Raw genomic sequence first — 23,528 nt, 5'->3', positions numbered from 1 at the left:
AACCCTCCACACAATTTTATCCACATAAACTGGAAAACCTCCTTCTGATCTTTGGACAAGCAAGGAATGATGGTACAGTAGAGTCTCACCTATCCAACATAAACGGGCCAGCAGAACGTTGGATAAGCGAATATGTTGGTTAATAAGGAGGGGTTAAGGAAAAGCCTATTAAACATCAAATTAGGTTATGATTTTACAAATTAAGCACCAAAACATGTTATACATCAAATTTGACAGAAAAAGTAGTTCAATACGCAGTAATGCTATGTAGTAATTACTGTATTTACGAATTTAGCACCAAAATATCATGATGTATTGAAAACATTGACTGCAAAAATGCGTCGGATAATCCAAACGTTGGATAAGTGAGACTCTACTGTATTTGTAATTCTTTCCTGGAAATACACTATCCTGGCTAAATGGAGGAGGCTCATGCACCAAGGAACCTAGCATATTTGGCAGCATGTCTCCCTTGGGATTCACAAATCTGTTAGCTCACACTTCAAAATAGAGTTCCTTTGCGTTTTCCTGAATTGCTCTGGTCTATTTCACTTGCTTTCTTGTCCCAACGTCCATTGCGTTTGGCCTTTGCCTTAGTAGACATTGTAGACACCAAAGCTAGGGGTCATGTTGCTTAATCTAAATCCTCAGGCTACTCTTGGTGATTCCAGCTGAGACAAGGCTATGAAAGGAATGGCAACAGCAGCCTCCAGCCCTGTGGGTAAATTACTGAGTGCGAACCATAGCTTGGGAACATAACTGTTCGGGATGATAAAACCCAGACTTTCTCAACCAGCATGTATTCTGGAAGTCATAGTCCAGTCTGTAGTTGTTTGAGTGCTGGACTAGGACTCTGGAGTCCAGGATTTGAATTCCCATTCACTCATGGAAACCAGCTGGTTCGCCCTGGGCAACAATGTGATGCAGCAGCTAAAAAAGCCAATGGGATTTTGGCTTGCATAAATAGTGTCTGGATCCAGGGAAGTCATGCTAGCCCTCTATTCTGCCTTGGTCAGACCACACCTGGAATCCCACTATGTCCAATTCTGGGCACTGCAATTGAAGGGAGATGTTGACAAGCTGGAATGTGTCCAGAGGAGGGCGACTCAAATGATCAAGAGTCTGGAGGACAAGCCCTATGAGGAGTGGCTTGAAGAGCTGGGTATGTTTAGCCTGCAGAAGAGAAGGCTGAAAGGAGACACGATAATAGCATGTATAAATATGTGAGGGGAAGTCATAGGGAGGAGGGAACAAGCTTGTTTTCTGCTGCCCTGGAGACTAGGATGTGGAACTATGGCTTCAAACTACAGGAAAGCAGATTCCACCTGAACATGAGATAGAACATCCTAACCGTGCGAGCTGTTCAGCAGTGGAACTCTCTACCCCAGAGTGTGGTGGAGGCTCCTTCTTCAGCGGCTTTTAAACAGAAGGTGGATGGCCATCTTCTCGGGGGTGCTTTGAATGTGATTTTCCTGCTTCTTGGAAGGGGGTTGGACTGGATGGCCCACGAGGTCTCTTCCAAAATGCCTACTTCAACAGAGTGGCTGGTGCTTGGGTGTACTGTTGTGATTAGAGCGGAGATAGACAACTTCTAGTCTCGACATGACATCCTTTCAAGTATCTACACACAGCTATATTGTCATTTCTTAATCCTCTCTTCTCCAGGCAAAATATATCCAGCTCCCTAAGGGCTCACAGGATCTGGCTTTTAGAACATTGAGAATTATTACATAGGAACAAAAGGTTAAGGTAGGATTTGCTCCTTCAAAGGTATTTATTACATGTGTCTCACCTTTGCTTTCAGGTCCCTCAGGGATGGTACACATGGTTGTATTATACCGTTTCCCCTAAAATAAGACATCCTCGAAAAATAAGACCTAGTAGAAGTTTTGCTGAATTGCTAAATATAAGGCCTCCCCCGAAAGTAAGACCTAGCAAAGTTTTTGTTTGGAAGCATGCCCAGCGCCTGCCAAACAGAACACCAGAGCATGCAGGATTGGTAAATGTACATACCACCAGTTGTACATGGAAATAACGGTAGTAACAAGAAATTCTTGATAGGATTCATAGTTTATCTGGTTATGCTAGTTTGTGATGACAACTACTATACAATATATAATAAATGTTTATTATTTTGTTCAACAATAAATGTGAATTCTTCTTCATGGAAAAATAAGACATCCCCTGAAAATAAGACCTAGCACATCTTTGGGAGCAAAAATTAATATAAGACACTGTCTTATTTTCGGGGAAACACGGTAATATTGCTCCTCTTCTGTCCAGAATTATCCTTGCAGCAATCCTTGTAGGTTGGTTAGCCATAAAGATGGCAACTGGCCCAAGGCCACCTGGTGAACTTCAGGTCAGTATGGGCATTTGCATCTAGATTATCACATAGGGCTTGGAAAATTGCAATCCTCCAAAGTTTGTTGTACAGCAGATCCCATCAGTAGTAGGGAAGTATGATGAGAGTTGTTGTTTAACCTCTAATGAAGTGGTGGGCCTTTTCCATAGAGTTTGGAGGTTGATACCACTGATACCAGAGGGCCAAATTATATCATAACAGCCACTATTTGGGAAATCATAACTGGCTTTTGTCACACCTGGTGACTTTGAAGGTGCTTAGCCAAGATGCTTTATCTGAGTAGTTGATCTTTCAGGTATTTGGGCATATAACTTCCATCTTCCTGAGCCACTATGGCTTATTATAAGGATCTGTGAGACTTGTCATCCCAAATATTGTGGGGGAGTAAAGTGTCAAAGGTTTCCAATACTGTTCCTTACATTAATCCACAAGCAAGTAACTCGTGGCTCATGTGCTGGTCCTCAACTCCCAATAGGCTCAGAAGATACCACCACTCACTGGTGTGATGGGAATTAAAGTCCACCAGCCATAGTGCTGCTGTTGCTTCCTGGGAAATTACAATGATAAACCCAAATATGGGGTATTACTTCATTATTGTTAAGAACTCAGAATCTTTCAGCCAACATACCAACATACCCATGATGGCTAAGGGATTCTAAGTGTACATCTATAGTGTAGAATTAATGCACTCTAACACCAGTTTAACTGATTCAATGCTATGGTATCCTGTGAGTTGTAGTTTTACAGTCTTTATAGATTCTAAGGGCCGGGCTGTAGCACAACTGGTTAATCACCAGCAGCAATAGATCACTGCCGACCGAATGGTGGCAAGTACGAAGCCCGAGTCGGATTGAGCACCTGACTGTCAATAGCCTAGCTTACTGTCCACCTAAGCAGTTCGAAAACAGTTGCAGCTGTGAGTAGAGAAATTAGGAACCACTGATGCGGGAAGATTAATTTAATTTACAACACCATAAAAATCCTGGCGTTCAAAGAGCAAGGAGGAAATACTATGATCCAAAAGGACTTGGTGTCATAGTGGATGAAGCGACAGCTCCCCCTGTGGCCAGAATCAAGCATAACCGTTGGAAAATGCTGAATTATCTCTAACTGTTCTGTATGTTTTGTATGTCTAAAAATGGCACTGAATGTTTGCCGTGTATATGTGCATTGTGATCCATCCTGAGTCCCCTTCAGGGTGACAATGGCAGAATATAAATACTGCAAATAAATAAATAAATAAATAAATAAATTTAGCCTTGTGTTGTCAAAGGCTTTCATGGCGGGGATCAAAGGGCTGTTGTGTGTTTTCCGGGCAGTATGGCCATGTTCCAGAAGTATTCTCTCCTGACGTTTTGCCCACATCTATGGCAGGCATCCTCAGAGGTTGTGAGGTATATGGAGAAACTAAGCAAGGAAGGTTTATATATCTGTAACTGGCCTCCAACAGACAAGAGTTCCTTACCCCTCCAAGAATCTTCCACATATATATAAACATTCCATACCTCATAACCTCTGAGAATGCCTGCCATAGATGTGGGTGAAACGTCAGGAGAGAATACTTCTGGAACATGGCCACACAGCCCAAAAGACATACAACAACCCAAACATTCCTGTCTTAGTTTCTCCATATACAGTAGAGTCTCACTTATCCAACATTCGCTTATCCAACGTTCTGGATTATCCAAAGCATTTTTGTAGTCAATGTTTTCAATACATCATGATATTTTGGTGCTAAATTCGTAAATACAGTAATTACTACATAGCATTACTGCGGATTGACCTACTTTTTCTGTCAAATTTTTTGTATAACATGATGTTTTGTTGCTTAATTTGTAAAATCATAACCTAATTTGATGTTTAATAGGCTTTTCCTTAATGCCTCCTTATTATCCAACATATTCGCTTATCCAACATTCTGCCGGCCCATTTATGTTGGATAAGTGAGACTCTACTGTATAAACATTCCTTTCTGAGTTTCTCCATATACCTCACAACCTCTGAAGATGCCTGCCATAGATGTGGGCGAAACGTCAGGAGATAATACTTCTGGAACATGGCCATACTGCCCGGAAAACACATAACAACCCCAAATTTAGCCTTCTCTGTCAAATAGTGCTTCATCAAATTACAACTCCCAGGATCCCACTGCATTGAGTCATAGTTAAAAACATTAATTCTACAGTGCAGATGCACCTTTTCAGTCTGTTGTCCCCAAAACCTAACTTTTCCACGCTCTGTCTTCTCCACACCCCACCAAGCTGATTTTTACTTTTTAGAGAAAAGCATTAACTCTAGTAACTGTAAAACCACAAGTGCTGAAATGGACGTCTGCCTCACGCTTGCACCATTTCCCAAACGCCCCCCCCAACCCACCTTGCAAACAGGTGCTAAAGAGAGAGGAAATGATAAGCTGACACCACACTGACACAGGGCTTTTCTGCAAAAAAGAGGTAGAGTAAGACTCAAGTGCAATGGAGGGGGGAAATGTTTGAGGGCCTTTATTAAAAGCAGGAAGGTTGTAGGAACACGGACTTGGTGATGCCCCCCCTTCGGTCCTCATTCCTCCCCCCCACCAACACTCTCCCCTCTCCCTCCCCCCAAGGAAGAGTGTTGGGAAGGGGAGACTACTGGGTCTCCAACCAGACTGAGGATAGAAATAGCAAGGACAAAACTCTCATGAAGACAGAAGAGCAGGAGAGGGAGTTCTTCACTCACCTGGAACAGGTAATATTTGGCAAAACCATAGGTCTTTAGCTGCTCCGAAGGACAGTCCCTCTCCCAAACTGCTTTCTGAGCATTCACATTTCCCCACAATTAGCTGTCCCTTCTCCTGCCCCACAAGACAGATATCTTCCTCCTAATGCTATGAGCAGAACCTTGATTTTTCACTCCTACCCTCAGAAGCAGCAGCTGGTTGACTTCAGCTCTTGCTTGTGGGAAATCTAGCCACTCCCACTGCTGTGATCTCTATTCCGCTGGTTCCCTTGGCGTAGGATCACCAATCCCTGCCCATTAGGTAACCCCACCAAGAAATGTGGTCTGGTGACTTCTGCCTTGTCTAACTAAAACATTTCTTGCCCTGGCCAATGCTGTTCTCAACCTGGTGACTTCCAGATATGGTGGACTAGAACTCCCATATTACGTGGGTTCTAGTCCACCACATCCTAAGGGCAAGGATCTAGAAGATGTCCTTGCATCATCCAAACCCTTCCTGACTTTTCTGCCTCTCCGTTCTCTACCAAAAAAGGGGAGGACACATGCACCCCCTAGGCCAAAAATGGAGGAAGGGGAGTAGAAATTTCCACCCCCTCTCCTTCTGCCAACTTCCGTTATACAAAGGAGAGAGGTTGCTACATTGATCAACATTGGCCGTTGGATAGGTGCACCCTTGCCTGCTCCTTTGGGGTTGAAGGCTCTTCACCAACATTGAAATGACAAGATGGAGTGAAGTTTCCTCAAGAGGCAAGATCGGCATCAATTTGTTTGCCCTCCCTCCCAGGAACCATTGTTTCCATTTCCTCCCTACCCCCCAAAAAGGCCCCAGGCAAGATCTTGGTGGGGCAGTCAGCATGATCTCTCACCCGCATAAAACATTGTTCCTTCCCTGTCTATGCAGGTGCCAAAAGAGAACCCACATTTATCCTTCACCCATCAAGCCCCTTTTTGCAGAGGGGGCTCTATCCATGATTTTATTGAAAGTCTTCTGTCCTTCTCAGCAAGCCTTTGGAGATATCTCACCAGAACCACCCCATATTTAGAGATTCAGGTGGTTCAGTCCAAGTTGTCCTCCTACTCCTCCTCTAAGGCTGCTGGAGTAATTTGTTCCATATCTGGTTCCCTCACTGAGTGGGATCACTCAACGGCACACTTTCTTTGTGTCGCCGATCTGTTTCACATTGCAAAATTCACAGTGGCTTTAACACTGACGTCCGCAGTCCTTCCTCCGGAGCCCGTCTCTTCTCCCCGCTCCTCCGCAGGCCAGGGTTAGTCCAGTCCACAGCTCCTTCTTCAAGATTCAAGGAGTGCTTCGGTTTTTGTACAGTGCCTACTGAGCAGCTCCGTCCTGTCCTCCTCCCCCAGACGGGGAGTGGAGTGGTTGAGTCCAAGAAGCTCAAAATGGAGCAGTTCACACCAACAAAACGGGGCGTAGGAGGGAAGAGAAGGAAGCAGCGGCAGCAAGGAGGAGGCTGGGAAGGACCATACCACCTACACAGGAGAAAGGAGGAGGAGGACCAGGAGGGGAGAAGAGGCCAGAGTTCTGGCACAAAACTCAAGATGGCAACGGGCGTGGCTGGGATCAACTCCGCTCACGTGGCTCCTCGTGTATTTGTGTGACCATGTAAAGCTCCACCCCAATCATCATCACCACCATCATCATCATCTTCTCCATGCTTGATCATAGTGTGGCTGCTCCCCTCATGCTGGCTAATCCATCGCTCCTGGTCCTGGCTTTGCTGCTGGGGTAGGTGCTGCACCCTCTTCCATCCTGGCCCCGTCTCCATGGCCGCCTGTGGGCGTGCGCTGCTCCCAGTCCCACCCCGTAGCACTCTAGGGCTGGAAGTTGGGGAAAGAAGTAGGAGGAAGGGGTCACTGGGGGGCACCCAGCTCCACCGAGAGCCCGTCGAAGGCAACAAGCATGGCCTGGCGCACCCGCTCCGTCAGGGCCGGCACGTCGTCGGCACTGAGCCCCTTCGTGGGCATGGGAGGCAAGATCTCGACCGTGCAGCGCCCTAGGCCATGAAATGGGAGTGGTGGTTGTGGAAAGACCCATGGAGATGGAGGTAGAAGAGAGAAAGAAGAGAGACATAACCATCAACATTTTGCAGGAGCAGCCACACTGACCATCAATCAAAATCCAAAATCCATCTTGCAGTGACAATTTTATTAAGTCAACAAAAAAGCACAAAATATGTCATGCTAACCTTTGAAATTCACATGACATCCATGGCAGCTAAAATTCACAGTGAAATCACTTTAAAATCATCCAAATAAGCCACTCTGTATTACAGTAGAGTCTCACTTATCCAACATAAACGGGCCGGCAGAACGTTGGATAAGCGAATATGTTGGATAATAAGGAGAGATTAAGAAAAAGCCTATTAAACATCAAATTAGGTTATGATTTTACAAATTAAACACCAAAACATCATGTTATACAACAAATTTGGCAGAAAAAGTAGTTCAATACGCAGTAATGTTACGTAGTAATTACTGTATTTACGAATTTAGCACCAAAATATCACGATGTATTGAAAACAATGACTACAAAAATGCGTTGGATAATCCAGAACGTTGGATAAGCGAGTGTTGGTTAAGTGAGACTCTACTGTATATGAATTTAACATGTGGCTTTTTATATACTACAGCATTTTATTAATAGCTGCATGTCATAAGGTTTACGTGCAAGGTTTATGTGGACGAATGGATTAAGTATTTTTATTGTACTGTTTTAAATGTATTTATTGGATTATTTTAAATTGATTGTTTTAATTGTTATGTTTTATTTTTGTACTGTATACTGGCATTGAATTTGCCAGATTGTGAGCCGCCCTGAGTCCCTTCGGGTGAGAAGGGTGGCATAGAAATGATGGAAATAAATAAATAAATAAATAAATAAATGACCCTTTTTAAAGTGGACTGTGGCATGACATTCTGCAACACTTGCTGAATTGAACACTATTTGTGTCTTACAATTTGCACTAAAATGTGCGATGCAAGGCCAGAAAGTTATTTTTGTTCTTTACAATATGTTCTGTCTAATTGATCTTTATAAAACAAATCTAATGTTTGAAATTCTTGGGACCTGAAGTGTTCCGTATTTCAGTCTCAACTCAAGATATCTCATGATGTATATACAGTAGAGTCTCGCTTACCCAACCTTCGCTTATCCAATGTTCTGGATCATCCAACACAATCTGCCTTTTACTAGTCAGTGTTTTTGTAGTCAATGTTTTCAATACATTGCGATGTTTTGGTGTTAAATTTGTAAATACAGTAATTACTACATAACGTTCCCATGTATTGAATTCCTTTTTCTGTCGATTTGTTGTAAAACATGGTGTTCTGGTGCTTAATTTGTAAAATCATAACTTAATTTGATGTTTAATAGGCTTTTCCTTAATCCTTCCTTATTATCCAACATTTTCGCTTATCCAACATTCTGCTGGCCCATTTATGTTGGATAAGTGAGACTCTACTGTAACAACAATAACAACAACATATTTGTATTCCAACCTATCTCCCCGAGGGGACTCAGGGTGGATTTCAACAAACAAAAAACATAGAGGCAGACATTCAATGCCTCACCACAAGTCTAAACATGAATACATTAACCATCCACCCAGTCCCAAAGCAAGCCAACATCAAATAACCAAGTATTAAATAAAATCTAAAATTATATGAACAGTTAGTTACACTATAAACTTATATCTAACATTATAACTTATATCTATAACTTATATCTGTAACATTGTTATAATATTCTCATTTTACATTGTATTACTGTTTTTATCTTTTTATGCTGTGAATTGTGTTTATGTTGTTGTTTATTTTGTTCAATTATGTTGTTCAGGCTTTTGTCCCATGTAAGCCGCCATGAGTCCCCACGGGGAGATGGTGGTGGGATATAAATAAAGTATTATTATTATTATTATTATTATTATTATTATTATTATTATTAACCATAAAAACACGAACCTGGGTTTAGCTAGCTCCCGGAGGTTCACTAAAACATTTAAAATTCAAAGCGATCTATAACTACCATTGTATCTAGAAACACTAGACAACGCACTAAGGCCAAAGTATAATATTAACATCCATTCAAAAATGAATTAACTGATTATTGCTCCCTAGTCCTCCTCCTCTCCATATGCTAAAGTGCCAAAGTACGAGCCCCCAATGGCGCAGTGGGTTAAACCCTTGTGCCGGCAGGACTGCTGACTTGAAGGTTGGGTTGCTGACCTGAAGGTTACTGATTTGAATCCAACCCGGGGAGAGCGTGGATGAGCTCCCTCTGTTAGCTCCAGCTCCCCATGTGGAGACATGAAAGAAGCCTCCCACAAGGATAGTAAAAACATCAAAAACATCCGGGCGTCCCCTGGGCAACATCCTTGCAGATGGCCAATTCTCTCACACCATAAGTGACTTGCAGTTTCTCCAGTCACTCCTGACACAAAAAAAGTGCACAAATGGGTTTTTAATCGTTTTTTGAAGCATAGGAGGGAAGGGGACTTTTTATCTCTTTAGGGAGGGCATTCTAGAGGTGAGGGGCAATCACGGAGAAGGCTGTCTCTCTCATTCCCACCAGCCATACTTGAGATGGGGGTGGGACCGAGAACAGGGACTCCTCCACTGACCGCAGTGCTCAAGTAGGTCTATAGGAGGAGATGCGGTTCTTTAGGTAACCTGGACCTGAACCAGAACCATTTAGGACTTTAAAGGTAATGACAAGCACTTTGTATCTAGCCCGGAAACAGACTGGCAGCCAGTGGAGCTGCCACAATATGGGAGTTGTCCGCTCCCTGTATATACAAGTATAGCAAAACCTGAAAATCTGACATACAGAACACCTTTGGTCCCAATCATTTCAAATAAGGGATACTCAACCTGTACAGTCCTACAGGTTCCTTGAAAAATTAATGTTGTGTTTTAAACAAATTTATAATATTTCATGAATTATTTTGTCAATGTTTCATGGTAGCTGCAGTAAGACCCATGTAACCGTGTGACACATATCTAGTTTCAGTTACCTGTTCGTGGGGAGAAATAGGAATTTTCTGGGTCCTCCAGGTGATCCATGATATGCCTCCCTGGAGTTTACCATAGAATTGGCCCAGAGGATTTAGAAAATTCTTAGAATGGATACCTCTATAGGAATGTCTAGGTTCCTCCAAAAGTAACAGTATAGCATGTTGGAAATAATTACCATATGAATTCAGTGGCATTTGGCCATACCTGTTTCAGGTAATCGTCACCCAGGCAAAAATGCATGCCCATGCTAATATGGGGGTCTTAAGGTAAAGGTAAAGGTATTCCCCTGACATTAAGTCTAGTCATGTCTAACTCTTAAGTCTAGTTGTGTCCAATTCTGGGGGTTGGTGCTCATCTCCATTTCTAAGCCGAAGAGCTGGCATTGTCCGTAGACACCTCCAAGGTCATGTGGCCGATATGACTGCATGGAGTGCCGTTACCTTCATGCCGGAGTGGTACGTATTGATCTACTCACACTTGTATGTTTTCGAATTGCTAGGTTGGTAGAAGCTGGGGCTAACAGTGGGAGCTCACCCAGCTCCCTGGATTTGAACCACTGACCTTTCGGTCAGCAAGTTCAGTAGCTCAGTGGTTTAACCTGCTACGCCACTGGGGGCTCCTACTGTACACTGGGGGTCTTACTGTATTATAATTAGGATTTACAAAATTCCTCATAAACTGCTTGCCAGTCTTGAAACCTATGTTGCTTCAAAACAGTTCTGGGCCACCACCTACTAGCTTGAGTCTTCGCTCCCAATAACAAGGGGAACTAAATGTTGGACTCACCTGTAGTGAAGCGTCGTTCCTTCTTACTGTAGAAATCCCGATACGATGAAATCACGACTGGGATGACAGGAACCTGAAGGGAACCAGGAGCAAGAAGAGAGGAAAAATTAATCATACAAGAAAGGAAACATTTTCCCTTACGCATCCAAGTTTCATTACAGATTGAACATCCCCTATCTGGAATTCTGAAATGCTCCAAAATTGTCCACAGCTATGGCTGAAAGAGTGTGACCTCTGCTTTTTGATGGTTCGATATACACATACTTTGCTTCATGCAAAAAATTATTTTTAAAGTATTAAAATATATTGTGCATTTGTCAGGCATGGGCAAACTTGGGCCCTCCCTCCAGGTGTTTTCAACTTCAACTCCCATAATTCCTAACAGCTGGTAGGCCCAAATTTGCCCATGCCTGGGCTATGTGCACAGTGTGTATATGAAACATAAATAAAAGAATTTATTTGTGTTTTCTATACAAGATATCTCACCATGTATATGTAAGTATCCCAAAAATTTGATGAATCCAAAAATACAAGTACCAAGTAGCGAGAAATGGATCAATAAAGTGCTGGACGTAATGAATATGGATTTACTGACTCAAAAACTAGCGCAGGATAGAAACTTCCAAAACAGAACTGACTGGAAACCTATGAAAGAATATTTACAAAAGGGAAAAATAAATTTTTACATAAAGTTAGACTAACGAAATTCCCTAGGATCACAACAAAAAAGAAAGGTAGTTAAAATTTTCTTAGCTACAAACTTAAAACATATGAACAAAGAGAATAACAAAGAAGACGACATCCAGAGCTCTGGAAGTTATAGGGAAAATATAGCAACTGTTGAATTATATATCTTCTTTCTTTGCTCCTCCCCCCCCCCTTTTTTTTTTAGTATTGCTTTGGTTAGTTTCTCCTTACACATTATTTTAGGTGATGATTTTATTAAATTGGAAAAAAAGAACATGATTTCTTTTTATGTAACAAGAATTATACAGGCTGCTTGTAAATTGCACAATAAAAAATATTCGGAAAAAAATAATGATCCAAAAATACAGAACATTTCTGGTCCCACTCTTTGCCCTTTTTACCTGGGCTTGCACGGCCAGATGGAAAGCGCCCCTCTTGAAGGGCAACATAGAGCCGCTGTGATTCCTAGTGCCTTCTGGGAAGACCCAGACCCGAACCTGCAGAGGGAAGAAAGCAGGAGTGAGTGGATATCACTCAAAAACTATGGGTCACATACATGCAAATTGGAGGGGGGTTTCCCTTACTGGGGGGTTTGGAACGAATATAATGACAGGAAGAGGATAAAGGGACAGTGATGGGATGACACTTTGGAACAATTTATTTATTTCCAGCATTTATACCCCGCCCTTCTCACCCGGGGGAACTCAGGGCGGCTTACAACAGTTGGCAACATTTAATGCCAAGAACATAATAATAAAACAAAAACAGTACATATAATCAATTAAAACTATAAAAATACATCATTAAAATACATTATAAAAATTAAAACATATGTAAATTAGATCCATTTGTCTAAAAACCTCATGCTTCAGTCTTCAATCGGACAAACAACTCCCCAAACATGTGCTAAGTAATAGAGATCATGCAAGAGAATAATCCTGCTTGCTGCTCCTTTATGGGTGGGTTCAGCATGTTATGATGCACCTGCTTTGTAAAAGCCTTGCCCTAAAGACACCAGATCTCATCTGATTTTGGAAGCTAAGCACAGTCGGCCCTGGTTAGTATAATCTCCCTGTGACATTTATAGATTTGAAATTGTTCACATTTTTGATTAAAAGGTTCTGAATCTCTAGGTCCTTCAGGATGACTCTACAATTAACTTCTTCCAGCCATGCTGAAAGACCTGGAAATTTCTAGAGAGACCATACCACAATATAATTTGATTGTCAACTTCCAGCAAAAACTGATCATAAATTCATGCTGGAAGACATAGAAATTCCAAGAGAGGTGTTCTCTCAGGTTAAAAAAACAAACCCATATTTCCTTTATTTGTGTTCTTCACTTTTATGGTGGTCCTGTGACTCTTAAACCAAGTGAAGGCAGATGGCTGACTAGGTAAAAGTAAAGGTTTCCCCTTGACATTAAGTCTACTTGTGTCCAACTCTGGGGGTTGGTGCTCATTTCCATTTCTAAGCCAGAGTTGGCATTGTCTGTAGATGCTTCCAAAGTCATGTGACCGGCATGACTGCATGGAGCACCGTTACCTTCCCGCCGAAGCAGGACCTATTGATCTATTCACATTTACAGGTTTTCAAACTGCTAGGTTGGCAGAAGCTGGGGCTAACAATGAGAACTCACTCCATCCCGTGGATTCTGGTAGGCAAGTTCTGCAGCTTAGCAGTTTAATCCACTGCACTATCACAGCCCCTTATGGCTGACTGTACAACTGATTTACTAACATATTTTATTTATTCCTAACGTTTATATGAGAACCAATGCTGTATAGAGATTAGAGAGCTGGATTGGGATGTGGGTAGGCTTTTATTATTTTAGACACACTTTTTAAAACCTTGCTAATTTAAGAGTTTGATTACATGTCAATGTTTTCTACATTTTAGTACACAGATCGTCCATGTTTTTTAGATGGCTTAGCGACCAGGATACTGTCAAAAACTGAAATTGGTTACAAAGCACAACCCAGGCTTATTTTTTTGGCTTGCAAATGCAAGACTGAGCACTAGATGGCACCAAGATGACAAAGAGAAAAAACTGTATTGCCAGGGAAAAAAAGCAGCATGACTTAAAGAGCGGATCAATGGTTGAAAGTGTAGTATATGGCTAAAATTTAAATCTGTTGAAAGAGTGGGGGGGGGGGGGTCCAAAAGTCAAGCACTGAAAGGCATGGGAAGTCTGTATTGGATAATAATCCCTACTTATCTGTATTTTCACTACAGTTTCACATCATGTGCTCTCAGCTGCAGCCTGAAAGTATAGTTGGAGACTGACGTTGTCAGGTGCAACAGCAGTCTTTCCTATAAGGCTGCTTAAAATCCACTTGAAAGGGGGGAAAAAAGTAATTCTTCTAACAAAAAAGTCTACAAAATTCTCCCTCCATTTAGAAAGCATGGACTATCAGCTTCTTGTGGCATCATCAGATTTGGCAATCGTCGCTACCAAGGAAAGAGAAATGTCTGTGCACACCATGTTGTCGAAGGCTTTGTGCACACCTCTTGCTTCCCTAAGTGTAATTCTATGCTATGTTTGTGCTGGAAGTTTCTGCTGAGAAATTGAGGAGAGGAAGTGTCTGTTGAGGAAGTCAGGTGAGTTCGCCCTCTCAGTGGGGAAGCAGGTGAGGAGGGCACTCCACCTGGGCCACGGAAGCTAGTTCTTCTAAGTCCCCTTTAAATCCGCAATAATGGTTAAGTTTAAGTAGTCAACTGTGGTTCGAAAATATGGGGAGTTGGTATGCTTCACTCATTAATAGGGGGCGAATTATGGTACACATCTGAGTTCCAGATATGATGGTGGTATACAGGAAAAAATGAAAATAATCAAGCAAGAGTGTTACTATTGTCCGGTAGTACAGTAGAGTCTCACTTATCCAACATAAACGGGCCAGCAGAACGTTGGATAAGCGAATACGTTGGATAATAAGGAGGGATTAAGGAAAAGCCTATTAAACATCAAATTAGGTTATGATTTTACAAATTAAGCACCAAAACATCATGTTATACAACAAATTTGACAGAAAAAATAGTTCAATATGCAGTAATACTATGTAGTAATTACTATATTTATGAATTTAGCACCAAAATATCACGATGTATTGAAAACATTTACTACAAAATGCGTTGGATAATCCAGAATGTTGGATAAACGAGTGTTGGATAAGTGAGACTCTACTCTACTTACAATGTTCAAGATCCACAGACACACTGTATTGGCCTAAAGTTCTGTTGGATGCCATGGTATTTTGGGCTACAATTTTCCAAGGGGGCAAAGCAGCATAGTAATTCCACAAGAGGAAGAATGCTATAGATTTGCATTTGGTCATTTGGTCAAGGGAGCCGGGCTGTGGCGCAGGCTGTTGAGCAGCTGCAATAAATCACTCTGACCATAAGGTCATGAGTTCGAGGCCAGCCCGTGGCAGGGTGAGCACCCGTCAATTAAAAATAAAAAATAGCCCCTGCTCGTTGCTGACCTAGCAACCCGAAAGATAGTTGCATCTATCAAGTAGGAAATAAGGTACCACTTATATATATATAAAAAAAGCGGGGAGGCAAGTTTAACTAATTTACGACCTGGAATGAGGAAGTGCCGTCAGAGTGGATGATGAAGCAGCTGCTCCCCCCTGTGGCCAGAATCGAACATCCCCTCAGGAGGTTAAATTGCCTCTGTGTCTGTCTGTCTCGGTCTCTGTTTGATGTGTTTATGGGCATTGAATGTTTGCTCTATGTGTGTATAATGTGATCAGCCCTGAGTCCCCTTCAGGGTGAGAAGGGCAGAATATAAATACTGTAAATAAATTTACCCCCAATGGACCTCAAGGAAGAATGTAATCATTTTGTGTCTGGCTGCAGAGACACAGCCAGATACCTTCCCGATCTCCTAATACTCCACAGAGCTGTGGTTCAGGGAGTTCAGCTACTCAGTTTGGGAGTAAATGGTTCAAACAGGTCTTTGAATAGAGATCCTTAGAATGTCTCTGCTCAGCACTTTATTCATCCCCGCCCACATTGTACTGAAATACATGGCACGTCTAGCACTTTATAGTCATTCCAATGTCAATAACTGGCTCAGAAAATGGTGTCAAGAGGAGCATTTTGGCTTCCTTGACCATGGTCTACTCTTCCAAGAGGATGGACTACTGGCAAGCGATGGGGTGCATCTCACACAAGTAGGAAAACATCTTTTTGCACACAGACTCACAAACCTCATCAGGCACACTTTAAACTAGATCCACTGGGGGAGGGGAACAACAGCCTGGCGAACACTATATTACCCACGACCACAGGGAACCGCCGAAAGGCTAAACGGGGGGCTGCACAAACACAGCAAGGACCAAGTACAGAGAGCACAATAATCCCAAATAAACAGTTCGAGGGGAGGTCACAGGGGCTTACATGTCTTTACACTAATGCTCAGAGCATGGGAAATAAGCAAGACGAACTCCAACTCCTAGCACAGCACCACACATACGATGTCATAGGCATCACTGAATCCTGGTGGGATGACTCCCATCACTGGAATTTAACCATTGAGGGCTATAACCTCTTTCACAGAAATAGAACAAAGGGGAGAGGAGGGGGAGTAGCTTTATATGTCAAAAACAGTTACGTTGCAGAAGAAATGCAAGACTGTAATCCGGGAAACCAGCTTGAAAGCATCTGGATAAGAATCAAGGGAACCGGGACTCAAAAAGATCTTGTCGTGGGTGTCTACTACAGACCTCCGAGTCAGGATGAAGGACTTGATGAAGCCTTCTGTCAACAGCTGACCAAACAGGCACAAAGAAGAGATATAGTAGTCATGGGCGATTTCAATTATCCCGATATCTGCTGGAAAACAAACTCAGCCAAGAGTACAAAGTCCAACAAATTCCTCACTTGCCTTGCAGATAATTTTATGGTCCAGAAGGTAGAAGAGGCAACAAGGGGATCAGCAACTCTTGATCTAATCTTAACAAATGTGGAAGACCTGATCAATACAGTTGAAGTGGTTGGATCCTTAGGGGCAAGTGACCATGTGCTCCTGCAGTTTGCAATACAAAGGAATGCTGAAACTAAGACAAGTCAAACACGCATTCTGGACTTTAAGAGAGCTGACTTCCAAAAAATGAAGGAATTACTCAGCGGCATTCCATGGACGCCGATATTAAAAAACAAGGGAGTTAAGGATGGATGGGAGTTTTTCAAAAGTGAAATACTCAAGGCGCAAATGCAAACAGTGCCAACAAAGAAGAAAAATAAGACAAGTGCAAAGAAGCCAGAATGGATGTCCAAAGAACTTCTAACTGAGCTAAAGCTCAAAAGTGACATGCACAAGAAGTGGAAAAGGGGAGAAATCACCAAAGAAGAATTCAAATGTATAGCCAACACCTGTAGGGAAAAGGTTCGCAAGGCTAAAGCGCAAAATGAGCTCAGGCTTGCCAGGGACATAAAAAACAACAAAAAAGGCTTTTTTGCTTACGTTGGTAGAAAAAGGAAGAAAAAGGAGGCGATAGGGCCATTGCAAGGAGAAGATGGGGTGATGGCGACAGGGGACAGGGAAAAGGCAGAACTACTTAATGCCTTCTTTGCCTCGGTCTTCTCAGAAAAAGAAAGCCATCTTCAACCTCAGCAACACGGAATGGACGAAGGATTGGGGGAAATCCAACCCCAAATAGGGAAACAAGTTGTCCAGGAACACTTGGCCTCTCTAAACGAATTCAAGTCCCCAGGGCCAGATCATCTACACCCAAGAGTACTGAAGGAACTAGCGGAAGTTATTTCAGAATCACTGGCAATTATCTTCGAGAGTTCTTGGAGAAGGGGAGAAGTCCCAGCAGATTGGAGGAGGGCGAATGTGGTCCCTATCTTCAAGAAGGGAAAAAAGAACGACCCAAACAATTACCGTCCGGTCAGCCTCACATCAATACCAGGCAAAATTCTGGAAAAGATCATTAAGGAAGTGGTCTGCGAACACTTAGAAACAAATGCGGTCATTGCTAATAGTCAACACGGATTTACCAAAAACAAGTCATGCCAGACTAATCTGATCTCTTTTTTCGATAGAGTTACGAGTTGGGTCGATACAGGGAATGCCGTGGATGTAGCGTACCTGGATTTCAGTAAGGCCTTCGACAAAGTCCCCCACAACCTTCTGGCAAACAAACTAGTAAAATGTGGGCTAGACAAAACTACGGTTAGGTGGATCTGTAATTGGCTAAGCGAACGAACCCAAAGGGTGCTCACCAATGCGTCGTCTTCATCATGGAAAGAAGTGACAAGTGGAGTGCCGCAGGGCTCCGTCCTGGGCCCGGTTCTGTTCAACATCTTTATTAACGACTTAGACGAAGGGTTAGAAGGCACGATCATCAAGTTTGCAGACGACACAAAACTGGGAGGGATAGCTAACACTCCAGAAGACAGGAGCAGAATTCAAAACGATCTTGACAGAGTAGAGAGATGGGCCAAAACTAACAAAATGAAGTTCAACAGGGACAAATGCAAGATACTTCACTTCGGCAGAAAAAATGGAAATCAAAGATACAGAATGGGGGACGCCTGGCTTGACAGCAGTGTGTGCGAAAAAGACCTTGGAGTCCTCGTGGACAACAAGTTAAACATGAGCCAACAATGTGATGCGGCTGCTAAAAAAGCCAATGGGATTCTGGCCTGCATCAATAGGGGAATAGCGTCTAGATCCAGGGAAGTTATGCTCCCCCTCTATTCTGCCTTGGTCAGACCACACCTGGAATACTGTGTCCAATTTTGGGCACCACAGTTGAAGGGAGATGTTGACAAGCTGGAAAGTGTCCAGAGGAGGGCGACTAAAATGATTAAGGGTCTGGAGAACAAGCCCTATGAGGAGCGGCTTAAAGAGCTGGGCATGTTTAGCCTGCAGAAGAGAAGGCTGAGAGGAGACATGATAGCCATGTATAAATATGTGAGGGGAAGTCATAGGGAAGAGGGAGCAAGCTTGTTTTCTGCTGCCCTGCAGACTAGGACACGGAACAATGGCTTCAAACTACAGGAAAGGAGATTCCACCTGAACATCAGGAAGAACTTCCTCACTGTGAGAGCTGTTCGACAGTGGAACTCTCTCCCCGGGGCCGTGGTGGAGGCTCCTTCCTTGGAGGCTTTTTAGCAGAGGCTGGATGGCCATCTGTCGGGGGTGCTTTGAATGCGATTTCCTGCTTCTTAGCAGGGGGTTGGACTGGATGGCCCATGTGGTCTCTTCCAACTCTACTATTCTATGATTCTATGATTCTATGATTCTAAAGCCTGGCTACTGTATCCGGTTTTATTGATGGAGCCCTATCATTGGGTTTTTACCTGGTTATATGTTTATGATTATTGGTTTTAAGTATTCTTGGATATGTGTATAATGTTTTAATAGCTGTATGTTTTTAAATTGACTCTATGTTTCTTGGTATGTTGGAAACCACTCTGAGTCTCTTGAGGAAAGATGGTGGTATATAAATAAAGTTTTATTATTATAATATTATTATTATTATTATTATTAAATGCTTAGCTAAAGTGTCATTCTATGATATTCTGACTCCTTAGAACAGTGGTTCCCAACTTTTGGGCCTCAAGGTGTTTTGGACTTCAGCTGGTAAGCTGGCTGGGATTTCTGAGAGTTGAAGTCCAAAACACCTGGAGGCCCCAAGGTTGGGAACCACCGTGTTAGAAGATTGTATCTCAAGGTGTTACGGCATCCAACACAGTTGTAGGGCCACATTTTGCATCTGGCTGTGTCCCTGCAGCCAGACACAAAATGTGTGTCTATAGATATGGAACAGCATAAATACTACCAGAAAATAATAACACTTTTGCTTGATTGTTGTTGTTTTTTAAAAAAAAATTAAACCACCATCATATCATTTGGGACTCAAGATATCTTACAAATTAAAATATACTTAACTTGTAAGATTTATACCACCATCATATAAATCTGGGACGCAAGGTATCTTACAAATTAAAGTAGATTTCATTTGTAAAATATCTACCTCAACTAGGCTCTATGTCTGACTCTATGTCAGATCCAGATGAAGGGATTTGGGCGATTAGAAGAGAAGAAGGACACACCAAACTCTGCATCAGGGAGATACACTTAAGGATATAGGAAGGGATATAAATAAAGCATTATTATTATTATTATTAGTATGACACAGCAAACAAGATAGATATGCTGGATTTCGTTTCACAAAATCACAAGTCGAACACTTCCCAAGTGTTTAGGACTGTGTGATGTATTTTCGTATGATGCACACAGATCCCAGTAAGGTGGCCTTTTGCAGTTGGCAGATCATAATTTTGTCAATGTCTATTGTTTCCAAATGCCAACTGAGATCTTTTGGCACAGCACCCAATGTGCCAATCACCACCAGGACCACCTGTACTGGTTTCTGCCAGAGTCATTGAAGTTCAATCTTGAGGTCCTGATAGCAGCTGAGTTTTTCCTGTTATTATTATTATTATTATTATTATTATTATTACTACTATCAATTCAGAAGAGACATGTGCTGGGATAAAGCTGACTTGGGATGCTAGATTGATGTGGCAGCAATGGCAATGGAGGCAGCAGTAAGTAAGTCCTGCTGAATGGGGAGCATTTGTCAACTTAAGCTGCCTTCTGGCACCAGGCCCAGATCAGAGGTATTTGTCACCCTCTGACTTGGTCAAGAATCAAGGACAGGCACAGAAAGCAAATTCTAGGCTGAATGGCTGGCGTGGCCCAACTGAATTTCTACCATTCTTCTGCCCACTCATAGGATATACAGGAAGATATAAGATCTCTATGGGCGCCAAATCCTGCCTCTGGGCAAAGGCAGAGACAACAAATTGGGCCTCTGCTCCACCTGAAATCAAGACGCATATTGGATTATGTCATAATCAAAGCACCCATAACACAGAAGTCATAACGATGACACACTAATAACAGGGAGAACTCATATCCAACAGGAGCTCCTGAGCTTGGAAACTATTTTGTAAGCATTTTTACAATCCGGCTGAGGTCGTCCTGGTTAAAAAATAATAATAATAACATTTCCAAATTCTGGCAACTTTACATGCAATGGGTTTATATCACAACAGCAGAAATGCATGCAGCAAAGGTATGAGTTTCACAGTAACTTTCATCAATTCTGCAGTGCCACTATTTTTTGGCAGGGAGAAAGTCAATCTTGTCTGAAATAATGCAAATAGATGTTCTTCTGTGTAGAAATCCTGGGTGTGTATTTTCCAGCCAACTATTCTGTCTACTTTTAGTCCCCACTTGCTACACACACTTTGCTTATTCCTTGTGGGTTCTCCCGTCTTCTGGATGGACTGCACCAATTAGTTGGCATCTACTATTGTTCAAAGCCAAGAAACATCTTGGAGGCTTAACATCAGTTTAACGAAGGAGGAGGACTAATTACATCTCATACGTACCTCCACCTAGTTTGCTGAACATCTACCTTGTTGATCTCTTGCATGCCATCGTAATTCCAATGGTTTTAGTTGAATTTTTAAAGAGTTTTTAAGGATTCATATATGTCTAATTGTGTGGAACTGTACTATGTCTTGTTTATTTAAGTTGCTTTTTTATCAGTTATATATTATTCTGGCATTGCATGTATATCACTGTGTTTTATTTTGTTATGAGCCGCCCTGAGTCCCCACTTGGGGAGAAAGGGCAGGCTATAAATAAATAAATTATTATTATTATTATTATTATTATTATTATTATTATTATTATTATTATTCATTAGAACAACGTTTTGGAGCCCGGTGGCGCAGTGTGTTAAAGCGCTGAGCTGCTGAACTTGCTGACTGAAATGTCACAGATTCAAATCCAAGGAGCAGAGTGAGCGCCCACTGTTAACTCCAGCTTCTGCCAACCTAGCAGTTTGAAAACATGCAAATGTGAGTAGATCAATAGGTACCGCTCCAGCAGGAAGGTAACGGCATTCCATGCAGTCATGCCAGCCACATGACCTTGGAGGTGTCTATGGACAATGCCGGCTCTTCGGCTTAGAAATGGAGTGGAACACCAACCCCCTGAGTCGGACACGACTCGACGTAACATCAGGGGAAACCTTTATCTTTACTCTACTACAACAGTGTTTTTAAAAAAGAAGTGTGCAACTCACTTTTGAGGGAAGTGAGGGAGCCAACAGGTCAGTTTTTTCACTTGACAGAGGAGGTATTTCCTATGCCACTATTTCTGGTGATTATTTTACTCTTTGGTTATAATTCCATGAAACAATCACCATGATGAAAGCACAGAGATATTCTGAAATATTGGTTGTACAGTAAGATCCATGTGTCTATAGGAATACTTCCCGGTTGGACCATGATTAGGTGAAACTGTGGATAGGTCTGAACGCCATTAAATCACCTCATTTCCAACATATCACAGAATTCTGTTGGAAGACCTATAAGTCTTTCTGAGGTCCTTCATCATAACTCAGTGGTAACTTCTGGAAGGAGCAAACCATAGCACTATCTGGAATATCTGGAATTATGTTGGAAGATATAGAAATTCCAAGAGAGGTATGTTCTGTAAGAATTTGCTGGGTCTTCCAATACAACTCTATGGGATTTGCCAGAGAAAACACATCATAGAATTGTTTGGAAAACCTATAAAATGTCCAGAGAAAATATCTCCCTTTGCAGTGCAAGTAGGCAAAACCACAGACTTCGGTTCCAGTTATGCAGAACTGGTTTCTACAACCAGTGGCATATTATTGTTGCTGATATATGCCTTACAGTCATCTCTGACTTGCGTGGCGATGCTATCATAGTGTTTCCTTGGGAGGATGTTTTTCAGAGGTTACAATTACCTTCCTCTAAAGCTGGTAAGAGTATGACTTGCTCAAGGAATGTGAAATCTGCTTTCCCAGAGTCCTAGGCCAACATTCAATCCGTAACAACATATTGAGTCTCATATCAATAGCTCTATAATTAAAGAGCCTGATAATTACTGTTTGACGGTAGTGCATCTCTCTACTACGGACAGTACGGCTCATGTCCAAGGATCATGGGAACTGCATTAAAGGTATCAGACAGTTACTGTCTGGACTACAGCTATCAGAATCCCCCTGCAAGCATAGCCATCAGGGTGGTCATGCTGACAGATGGAATTCCTAAAGCTGCCGTCCAGCAAAAGGAAACTTTATGTGTTCCCATTGTTGCAATCAACATCTGGGTGTACATAAGCCAGGGATTATTCCACCTCCTCCCATCCCTTCCTGCCACCTCCAGCTGTCCCACAATTCCCAAAAACAATCCCCAGTCCTCCAGTGAGACTCACGTCCTCAGACAACATTGTTTGGGCAGCTTCCGACATGACGTTGATGGCGTCGTCTGTCTTCTTGCGGTTGATAAAGATGATGCCCCCCAGCCAGCATGCCAAGCCCACCGTACCCATGTACATCAGTTCCTTCTTGGCAATTGGCACGCACCGATCTGGCAGCACCTCCATCATCCCTGTGAGTGGCAGAGGGAAAAACAGGCGTCAGTCATAGCAGCAGATAGGGAGGAAGCCCAGTGGTGTTCTGGATTTACTGTGTATACCACGTATGGGGCAAATTGCTTTTGTCTTTATGCAATGTAAGTAATTAAAAAAACATATCACATTCAAGGGAACCACTGACCGCATAGGCAAACTGATGAAGAAGCACAACCTACAAACTATCTACAGACCCACAAAGAAAATCCAACAAATGTTACGGTCAGCGAAGGACAAGAGGGATCCTCTCTCTTCTGCAGGAGTCTACCGGATACCATGCAGCTGTGGACCACCAAACACAGCAGCGCCCAAACACAGTCAAAGAACATGAAAGGCACTGCAGACTAATTCAACCAGAGAAATCAGCCATAGCAGAGCACTTGATGAACCAACCTGGACACAGTATATTATTTGAGATCACAGAAATGCTCAACCACTCCAACAAATATCACGTCAG

General features: G+C 42.4%; 1 protein-coding gene across 1 annotated transcript in view; it reads right to left on the bottom strand.

The window, feature by feature from the left end:
- Nucleotides 1-4,851: 4,851 nt before the first annotated feature.
- agpat1 (1-acylglycerol-3-phosphate O-acyltransferase 1) overlaps nucleotides 4,852-23,528 on the bottom strand; it is a 103,303-nt gene continuing 84,626 nt past the window's right edge. Inside the window, exons 4-7 of the mRNA XM_062973658.1 lie at nucleotides 22,874-23,049; nucleotides 11,992-12,087; nucleotides 10,904-10,976; nucleotides 4,852-7,098 (exon numbers count right to left, since the gene is read on the bottom strand). Of these exons, the coding sequence (XP_062829728.1) occupies nucleotides 6,956-7,098; nucleotides 10,904-10,976; nucleotides 11,992-12,087; nucleotides 22,874-23,049 (488 nt within the window). The 3' untranslated portion in view covers nucleotides 4,852-6,955. The remainder of the gene's footprint in view (nucleotides 7,099-10,903; nucleotides 10,977-11,991; nucleotides 12,088-22,873; nucleotides 23,050-23,528) is intronic.

Source organism: Anolis carolinensis, chromosome 2 (assembly GCF_035594765.1).
Source record: "Anolis carolinensis isolate JA03-04 chromosome 2, rAnoCar3.1.pri, whole genome shotgun sequence".
NCBI lineage: Eukaryota > Metazoa > Chordata > Lepidosauria > Squamata > Dactyloidae > Anolis > Anolis carolinensis.
The sequence above is the reverse complement of the archived record's forward strand: the minus strand, read 5'-3'. Positions and strand labels throughout refer to the sequence as shown.